The 10,808-nt window shown below is 30.6% G+C and overlaps 1 protein-coding gene across 1 annotated transcript; it reads left to right on the top strand.

Moving 5' to 3' along the window:
* Positions 1–2,565: 2,565 nt before the first annotated feature.
* Positions 2,566–5,822, top strand: LOC105777357 (mitogen-activated protein kinase 7). The gene is made up of 3 exons (XM_012600589.2): positions 2,566–3,233; positions 3,335–3,770; positions 4,861–5,822. Exons 2-3 carry the CDS (start codon positions 3,348–3,350, stop codon positions 5,542–5,544), a joined length of 1,107 nt encoding a protein of 368 aa, XP_012456043.1. The 5' UTR covers positions 2,566–3,233; positions 3,335–3,347; the 3' UTR covers positions 5,545–5,822.
* The last annotated feature ends 4,986 nt before the right edge of the window (positions 5,823–10,808 follow it).

Below are 10,808 nucleotides of genomic sequence, written 5' to 3'. Positions count from 1 at the left end.
TTTTAGATTGCGAAGTATTTTGTTTAGATATTTATTATATTATTTTTTATATAGGATATTTCTTAAATCTGCAATTTCTATATGGAGGCAATTCCACAAGTAATGTGCTTAATGAAACCATTAATGGGGTTAGAAATGTTATACAAAGGATAAAGCCTAACATGAATGATCAAGTTTTGGCAATGAACCAGGTATGTATTTATATACTTAAATTTTTAAAGAAACTGACAAATTATCATGTTTTAACTATTAATTCATTTATTTTTAGTTGTTGCTATATCGAGATAAATAGATTCTTTTGGAACACTGCTAGCCCAAGCTGTAATTCTGAAGACTAATCCTGGTAAAAAAGAATTTCACCTCTATAGTTTTGTAGATAATGAAGATATATTTATGAATAATTTATGAATTGTATCATATTATTTATGTTTTTTTAAGCTAAATGGTGGATTAATTATGGAAGTTGTGCACTTCAACTTTAACGCATTGCTATCAAAGTTTTGAGTCAAACAAATTCATCTTCAAATTGTGAGCATAATTAGAGTACTTTTAGTTTGATCCATACAAAGAAGAGAAATAGGCTCAAGCATAGAAAGCTTCAAAAATTAGTTTATGTGCATTATATTATGAGGTTGAAGCTAAGACACATGCAAAGAAAAAGTGCACAAGAGTTGGAAATGAGCTTTAATCCGATCAATCTTAATAATATCTTTGAAGAGAAAGATCCATTAAATGCATGGATTGAAGAAAGAGAAGATGCTACGCTTGATAGTGTACAAAATTTTTCATGGTTGTATGAAGAGTTACTTAATGAAACTGATGAAGAACCTCAAGGTGAAGATATGAATGACATTTCACCTGCTCCATCTAATGAAGAAAGTGTTCAACTATTGACGTCAAGTGGTGATGATGGTGATGATCCCGGTGGCAATAATGAAGGTGCATACTAAACAACACATGGCCACATTTATTCTAGTAATTTTCATAGAGACCAAGGTGTGACCAGATATTCTTATGCTGCTAATCTAGGTTTGTATGAAACAAATGCATCAATTAGTATACAAAATAGAAGAGATAGGGGTGATAGAACTTATGGGAGGATGAGAGAACACTTTCATGATTCATTTGCAAGTTCATCATCACATAGTTTAGCTACAAATGATAATGAAATGAGTGAATCATTTCAGGGTTCTCATTCCTACCAACCAAATGCATATTATCCACCTCACTTTGAACAAAATTCAAGCTATGGATTTATTGGTTACCATTTACCATACCACATGTTTCCTATGAATGATGCATCTGATGGTGCACACAATGTGATGTTTTTTTCACATGAGATGGGAAGGGATCAAAACCAAGGCAGTGATGAAAATGGAGATGCTTTAGATCCTCCACACCATTCAGTTTGGTGATGAATTGTAAGAAATGAAGTTTTCATATTTGTATCTATGTATTTTTTAAGCTATGTAAAATGAACTTTTTCATGTTAAAATGTGAGAATATTTATATGTTTTTTTCTAATATGAGACTATTTATATGTTACTCATTAAAATTTTGGTTGTTATTATCAATTATTTAGTATGATAATATTTGTATAGTCCATATTTATTTTCAAGGAATTTTTATCTATAAAATTATATATTTTTTAAAATAAAACATATAAAATAGTATATTAATGTTATAATATTAAAATATAATTGCAAAATATGTAAATATAATATTTTAAAAATATTGTGATTTTTGATAAATAAATTACGTCCGCGACAGTCATTACGCATTACAGTCCGCATCATCTGCAATTGCAACCGCAATCGCGACAGATACAACAACTACAATTTAGGGTGGGTTTGGATCGGCGATTGGGTGCGGTGCAGTGCGTTTAGCTTACTTTTTGTCTCGCGCTACAGTATCACTATAGTATCTAATCTCACCGCCATTGCTGTTTTTACACTAATCGCATGTAAACGCACCGCGCATCCTATGATTGGCATGGCAAAGAGGCTGTCGAAGAGTGACTGTGGAATCAGACAATCTTTCAGCTATTACGGTTTTGAACGGTGCAGGAATTTCTATTAGCAGCTGTCCCGTAATTAGAAGCATTGACGAACTCTGCTGGCGTCCGTGGGAAGTTCAATTCTGCCATATCTTTCGGAAAGAGCTGCAGATTTTTTTATCTAAAAGGCCGCAAGAAGGTGGTTTCAATATGGAGATCTTAGATGGTCCCCCTGCTGAAATTAGAACCATATTATTAGAGGACTTGGCTGGTGGATCTAATATGAGATCAATTGTACTGTTTTAGTCGGGTGCTTCTCAGCATAGACTACTTTTTTTAATACCAAAAAAAAAAAAACCATGTAGAAAATTATTAATAGGTCTTATATATATCCAACTATTCTTTGAAAAAAGAAACCTACTTTTGAACTGTTCTTATTATCAAATTATTTAAAACTCTTAAATAAAGTTTTAAATTCTAAATAAAATAAATAAAAATTATTTTTCACAAAGAGGCTTCAGACTAGAAAATATCTAAAGGTAAAATCTCTTCTGTTACTTTGCCTCAAAATGGTGGAAATTTAGAGAAGAGAACAAGTAAGTTTAAAGTTTTATGCCTTGCTTGGCAATCCTTAAGCAAGCTAAAGTGCAAATCATCTGGAGAAAAAGAAGAAGAAAAAAGTTGGAACATTGTTAAGAGGCATGAAGAGAGAGAAAGAAAGAGAGATTTATAGTGATATTTCCTAAAACCCCAAACCAAAACACATAGCTGTCATTTTTGCCTCAAGGTGAATGCCATGTGGGCGTCATGTCGTTGTCCCTGCCCTTTCCTCTACATGCTTTCTTTTATATATCTCTTCTTTTCTCTCTCTTGCATCTTTGGTCTGATCGGAAATTCTGTATCAGATTAGATCAGATCACCTTACCTTTTTTTTGGATAAGAGTTCTGCATAAAGACCCAACTTTTATTTCTAGGGAACACAAACGAAAGGAACTTTTTTTCTTTTTTTCTTTTTTTAGTGGTGGAATGATCTCAAAGTTTTGAATTTGAAGCTGGTTTAGAGGTTGAAGAAAAGGGTAAAAAAAATGGGGGGTTTTTTTTTCTTTGGAAGAAATGAAGACCAAAGTTTGGAATTTTACAGAGGAATAATTTGAAAGTTTGGGTTTTTCAAATCTACTTTCTAGGGGAAAGGAGAAAAAAAAAAGTGAAGAAGCTTATTTAGAAAAGATCAAAGCAAGTAAGAATTGATTCTAAAAAGCCCTTTATTTCTTTTCCTTTTTTATTTCCCTTTTGGGAGGGTTAAATTTTGATTTTTTATGTTCTTTTTTTCCCCCCTAGGAATTTCCCAAAAATGGCGACGCTTGTGGAGCCACCAAATGGAGTGAAGCCAAAAGGAAAGCATTACTATTCAATGTGGCAAACCCTTTTCGAGATCGACACCAAATATGTTCCAATCAAGCCTATAGGAAGAGGTGCATACGGCATAGTTTGCTCTGCAATCAACAGGGAAACCAACGAGAAAGTGGCTATAAAGAAGATCAACAACGTGTTCGAGAACCGTGTTGATGCTTTGAGAACTTTGAGGGAACTGAAACTTCTCAGACACATTCGACACGAGAACGTGATAGCTTTGAAAGATGTTATGATGCCAATTCAGAGAATCGGTTTTAAGGATGTTTATTTGGTTTATGAGCTTATGGACACCGATTTGCATCAGATTATCAAGTCTCCTCAGCCGCTTTCTAATGATCATTGCAAGTATTTTATTTTTCAGGTACATATGGTGTTGAAATGTTTCTGTGCTTTATAATGTTTGGCGCTTTGTTATGAATTTGTATGTCAAGTATATATAGTAATTTGGGTCTTATAAATATTCATCAATTCTAGATGGTAATTCTGGATTTAGATGCATATTGAGTTCTATGAGTTTGCATACTGGTTTTAAGGTTACTTGAAATGGTTCATTAGACCTTGATTTTCCCATTTTGCAGGACCTTTACACTGTAAAATGTCTAGTTAGTGTTAATAGCTGCCCATTGATACTGAATTATTGTGAATTCTTGGGTTTAGGCTTTGATGAGCTTTGTTCTCGTCTGGTTGCAAAAAACAGAAGGCTACCAGTTATTAGGCTTATTACAACAATTTTTAGTAGTGGAAAGTAGTTAGTAGATTTGTTAAGATACAAGATCATGCGGTGTTCATCGATTCATTTGTGTATCCTCCTCGTCCTCTTCCCTTCCCTTTTCAGCTCTTAACAAGGGTTCATTTGGTCTGGTTTCCTTGCAAAATGGCAAACAATAGTGTACAGTTGATCCTTCCGTGTAGCATTTTTCTGGTTGTGTTCCTAATTGCTTCACTAAATAATTATGGACTGATTTCTGTTTTGGACATTGTAGGGTAGGTATCTGGTGATGATAATGTAAGGTTAGAAAATTGTGTTGCTTCTTTGTTTGCATATGTAATTCGGTGAACCTCAACACAATATCATGCAGAATATCATGAGTAAAAGCTAAATTCTATTTCCATCTCATGTGCCATTCTAAATGCCTTTCCTGGTTCACTCCGTGCCAGTATAGTACTCTTTCCTTGATTCTCTCTTCTTCGTGTTCTGGTTGACAACTTAATATCGGGATAGGGATATGTTTCTTCATAAAAGAAAAGTCTGAAACATCTGCTGCTTATCAGCAATACCTAAAAGATACAGAAACTTTCTTGACTGTCTCATCTCGAGTAATATTAAATCTATATTGCATTGCTACGCGTAAGAAAACTTAGTTCCATATAAAGTTGTGAATGAGTCTCTAACTTCTGTTTTCTGCTAAGCATTAGTCTGGTTGTGACTTAACATTTAGTATATATTTTAGTTGCTACGAGGGCTGAAGTACCTCCACTCGGCAAACATCCTTCACCGAGATTTGAAGCCCGGGAACCTTCTTGTCAATGCAAACTGTGACCTGAAGATATGTGATTTTGGGCTGGCTCGAACCAGCAGAGGCAACGAACAATTCATGACAGAGTATGTTGTCACCCGCTGGTACCGTGCACCTGAGCTCCTACTCTGTTGTGATAATTATGGGACCTCCATTGATGTTTGGTCGGTAGGATGCATCTTTGCGGAGATTCTTGGTCGGAAACCAATCTTTCCTGGAACGGAATGCCTCAACCAGCTTAAGCTGATTATCAATGTTCTCGGAAGTCAACAAGAGGCCGACATTCAGTTTATTGATAATCCCAAAGCTCGACGGTACATCAAGTCACTTCCGTACTCTAGGGGCACCCACTTTTCCCTTTTATACCCACAAGCCGATCCATTAGCCATAGATTTGTTGCAAAGGATGCTTGTTTTCGACCCATCAAAGAGAATCACCGTCACAGAAGCACTCCTACATCCATACCTGTTAGGGCTGTATGATCCAAGGTGCAATCCACCTGCTCAAGTCCCAATTGATCTTGAGATAGATGAGAACATGGGAGAATCGATGATCAGGGAGATGATGTGGAGTGAAATGCTTCACTATCACCCAGAGGCTGTATCTGCCAATGCTTAGGTAACATTGTTTTAGCTATCCTTGGTTTTCGCTGCTTTGTTGTAATGTATTTTCGGAACTGATATTTATCGATTGAACTCAATGAACAATGTTGAGAATTCTGGTGGTACCCAGATTTTGTTTTACTTTTAACATTCTTGTTTATTAGTTTATGATTTGGCTGTAGCGAACTTCGGGTTGTGTAACTTGTAAATATTTATGCTTTTCCGTGGGACTTCTATATAATCTTGTTATGGAAAAACAATGGGGAACGCAATAAACAACAAATTTGCCTCTTATTTTAGATTTCTAGTTTATAACTGTGATATTCAGAAGTGATATCATTCTTATTAATTTTATACTGATTCATATTGACGAAGATTTACGAAATTATAATTATTATTTTTCAATATCTATATTATTAATAAAATCTTTAGTTGAGTTAACTCGGTTGAGAGAATGTATTTTATTGATTAATCGGAATATTTACAAAGCTTCTTCAAAGTTTTATTTATAGGCATAAGAAGTATAAATGAAGTAGAAATCTAATTCCTTTATGGACATTCATTTTGTCCATTAGTAGATAATGTGTCTCGTTAAAATCTTACTAAGATGAAAACATTGTAGAAAAAAATTTAGTGAAGGAAAAAAAGTATACTAATTTTTAAATGACTATTTGAATGTATTTGCTAATTATTTATATCATTATTTTTTGAAAGTCATGAGAGAAATTTTGGGTAAATATATTTTGATCTCTTAGGAGTTTTAACAATAATTATAACAAATTTTAATCATTATTCTTCTATAAAAACACAAATAGGTATTTTGGATCATTTTATAATCTTCCTTAAACTACTATTCACTAAGGGCCAGTTCTTCATTGCTTAAAAAAGTACTTTTGGCTCCAAAAAGCACTTTTGAAAGAAAAGCTGTGAAGAACAAGTTGCTTTTGACTAAAATTTTTAACTTTTCAGAAGTGCTTTTGAAAAGCACTTCTGAAAAGGAGAAACTAAAAATTTTAGTTTTTCCTCTCCCAAAAGCACTTTTGGTGCTTAATTACTTTTTCACCCCTCTAATAACATGGTATTTTTATTTTTTTTTCTTAGTGCTTAATTACAATTGTGTTAAAATCATTAATTAAAAATAAAAAAATATTTTTTCTAAAATATTAATTACAAATATTTAATGGTTATATTTAAATATTTAAAATATAGTTTATATATTCTAATTAAATTTTATAAAATATTAATATTTATTGCTTAAAATATTTAAAATTTATATTTCATATATTAAAATATTAACAACAAGTTATAATAATTTTTTATATTCTTACTAAAATATAATAATATTAACTAATTTAAATATTATTTAAATGTATATTTGTTACTTGATAATAACATGTCTAAAATTGACATTTTATTTCTCAAAAGCACTTTTTGATAGTAATGCTAAACACTCAAATTTTAAACCAAACTTTTCAAAAGCACTTCTCAAAAGTACTTTTCCACAGCGCTTTTGAAAAGTGCTTTTGAAATTAAAATATGCTTTGGGCATTCTAAATCCTTCAATGATTTTAATATAAACTTTACACTATATAGTGATTCATAAAAGGTTATAACAACAACCAATAGACGCAAGTTAAATCTTTTATGAACTGTAAGTTTAATAATATATCTAAAGGTTATTGTATTCACCACAAAAGAATATTATATCTTTTCATAATTAATGTCAGGGATTAGCAAAAAAATTCATATTTTTTTTCTGCTTTTGCAAAACTACTTCATTTGCACCATTACTGGCTTTATACCTTTAGATATTTAGACTACTGGTCCAAAAACTTCATGAATTTAATTGTACTTAAGTTGCGTCTTTCTATTTTAATCAATCTATTCCATATCTATATTTCTCAATAGATTTATTCAAGATCCTCATTTTATTTCATTATTTCAACAATAATATTGCATGCAAAACCATTGTCGAACAGTTTTATTATTCAGGTCCACATTTTCTTGAATTGACATAACTTATTGTGATTTCTTTATTTTCATTACTTTAATATTTAGTTTCAAGTACCTGAATCTCTTCTAAAGTTTTACTTATTAGTTATGTCTTGGGTCTCTTCTGGAGCACCGCCTCCACTATATGACCATCTAGAAGAATCTTCATATTTGGAACCGATCAATCTATTATTTATTCTAACTGATTGTTCTACTAGGACTTTGATTCAAATTAAAATATTAGATGGTATATACCACTTGGTTATTCTCATTAAGTTTGTAAATACATCTAACTCATTACTCTCCCCCTAACTCATTACAAGTTATTATTTCTCTCTCCCCTAATGTCAAGAAAACTATCGAATCAAAATGGTAATCACAAATCATGTCATAATTGAATCTTCAATACATTCAAAACATCTAATAATATAAAGAGACTTGTAATTAATATATATTTCCAACTTTCTTTGAGGATTCCCTCATCTTTGTGCGTTGCGGTGGAGCAATTGGAACATATGCGCACATAAAAAAAATTCAAAGATGAGAAATAATTAGCTCTTAATCAAAGACCAATTGTAATAGGGAGTATTTATAACTTATTGGCTTGATGCGTACAACACGTAAATCAACATTATCTCATGTTGAAAGAGGAAGTTCAGTTCTCATAATTAATGATTTAGACATTAATCAAAAGCGTTCAATTAATAATTTCTCTAAACTATTATGCGCATAAATAACAAAATTTTACAAAGTTTTTCAAACTCAATCAATAACGAATGAGATATAAACTCATCAGTATTAGCAAGATGAATTGTCTTAATTGCATGATCTGAAATTAATTATTTAAACAAACAATCTTGCAAACGACAGGTTGCAAGTTGATAACACATACATGATTATTTTGTAGATGTATCTACCAAAATCATATAATACCAAAACCATCTACATGGTGGATGAATTGGCCCATATTTATTTTTAGAAATGTAAGATATTAAATCTCAACTTTAGCTAGTAAGTTTTAACAATCAATTTTCATTGAGAACAAGTAACAAATGAGAATTCTTTAAATTAAACAATATTCGGTTCTTTAATGAATGTCCATATGAATTCTCAATTAATTTTTGCATCATATATGATCCAGATAGTCTAACTAGTCATGCCAAGTAGTAAATTTATTTGTATCAAGAAACTTCTAGTTTACTTTAACATGTGTTTCAATTGTACTAAATTGTAACAAATTGATAATTTTACTATCATTCCTTTACTTTGTATCCACATATAAGTACTATTGTGGCATTTACTACTAGAAATATCTAAATCAATATAAAATCTATAATGTCACTAAGTCAATAAATATAATTTCCAAATAATTATATGCAATATTAGCTTCAAAGAATATGTTAAAATCTTCAAATGCAGGGCATTTGGTCTAGTGGTATGATTCTCTATTCGGATGCGAGAAGTCTCGAATTCAATTCAAAATAGTTTTAAAACCTTTTTAACAAGAGTTTTGCATAATCAGTTAACTACCAAGAATAACTGCCTAAGTTATATATAGAAACAAGTCTATATTAAATATATCAATAAACGTGTCACATCTTAGACATAAAAATATGACATAATGAAAAACTAGTATTTTTTTTCATAACCATCATCATAAACATGCATGAAATTTAATTCAAAATCCAACTATTCACGCTCATAGAACTTTTCATTTACAATTGCTCATATCATTTCTCTAAATAATTAACAAATGAAATAATATAAAATATATGAACTACTACCTATAACAATTCTTTGAACTTAATCAAATCTGAATAACCATAAAATTCATTGGTTTGTTAACATAAATTTGCATGCTAAATATGTTTTAATCAAATATATTATTTAATTATAAAACCTACTATAGCGACATAAATAAATCAGTTAAAATTCATTTTCATAAACAAATGAGATGCTTAAAACAATATGTAACACATGGAATCAAAATTTAAAAGAAGAACATCTCAAAATATTTAAATCATATATCAAGTTGATTTAATATTTAAAGACGTACCCTTTTTTTCTACATTGAGTCTTAATGATAAGAAGTAAGTAAATTAAACTTCAGTAGTAGACTTTGAATCCAATCGAATCTATTACTAGCAACCTTTGATAGTGGATCTTATTCTCTAAGTGTACAATAGGTACATAACCAATGACTCTTCAAAAATAAATTGTTTCTCTTCTTAAAAAGTTCTTGAAAATTCTTGTTATTTTCTTGCTTTCTTCATTTTTCCACTTCTGGTGGTAAGAAAATTTATTACGACCATCCCCCATGACTATTATTATAGTCTAATATACTACATCCATGTTAAAGATTATGTCTTTCAAATTTATTACATATTGTTACATTATCTTCAGGGAATGGTTAGGTTTCATGGTTAAAAACTTTTGTTCAATCATAAGTAAAAAAAATTTCATGATGTTGCTACCGTAAGAGCACATTTGAATCATGGAAAGTTGAATAATCTCTCTCTTGTAAGATTCTCATCAGTAATATTTTTCCACGTAATTTTAATTGAAAACTTACTCTGAATACTGTAGAGTTATACTCACAGTTTTTAAAAATTTGCAACTTCAGGTGCATCCAACTATAACAAACTTTAGATAGATTTACCATATTCTATTGCTAATAAGTAGATCTTTCATAGTCAAATAATTCGCTTTCAACCCCTTAATGGGGATGATGACAAAAGAAGATCACAAAGATAGTCACGATTCATTCAATTTATAACAAGAGGAATAAATATAAAACAATAACCCAATCCTCTTTTGATTCATATGAAATATAATTTTTCTTCATTCACAATCCCAATATGATATCCATTATAATGAATATCTTTTAAAACTAATGCATTAACCATCATAAATTTTGTACTTTTAGATATTGATATATTAGCTTTTCGAAGCTTTCAACTAATTTTATACTATCAAATATTGGAATAATATTTGTTTGTTTCATACCAAATAAGATAAATATTTTCTATTTGTAATAATGGAATTCATTACTACATTCTCATATCCTTCCTAAAAAATATTAATGAAACAAAATATTTGTGCATAAGCCACATATGTGGCCAATAATCTTTCATATCACATTGATAACATAGGTTATTTTTACCATTTGAAGAGTTATCTTAAGAACTCTCATTATTATCTTATTTATTACCATGTTCCCACTTTTAGTAGTCCATGATTATATATTTTATTTTTTTATGTTTGCATTCACTTCAGGGAATGCAACAA

The sequence above is a fragment of the Gossypium raimondii genome, chromosome 10, assembly GCF_025698545.1.
Source record: "Gossypium raimondii isolate GPD5lz chromosome 10, ASM2569854v1, whole genome shotgun sequence".
In the NCBI taxonomy this organism is placed as follows: domain Eukaryota; kingdom Viridiplantae; phylum Streptophyta; class Magnoliopsida; order Malvales; family Malvaceae; genus Gossypium; species Gossypium raimondii.
This window is presented reverse-complemented; position numbering and strand designations above follow the sequence as displayed.

What these genes read in the sequence shown, in the direction of transcription:
- LOC105777357 (XM_012600589.2), top strand. Translation starts at nt 3,348, where the DNA reads ATGGCGACGCTTGTGGAGCCACCAAATGGAGTGAAGCCAAAAGGAAAG. An exon ending in GCAAGTATTTTATTTTTCAG is followed by an intron (nt 3,771 to 4,860) that starts GTACATATGGTG and finishes TATATATTTTAG; the next exon opens with TTGCTACGAGGGCTGAAGTA.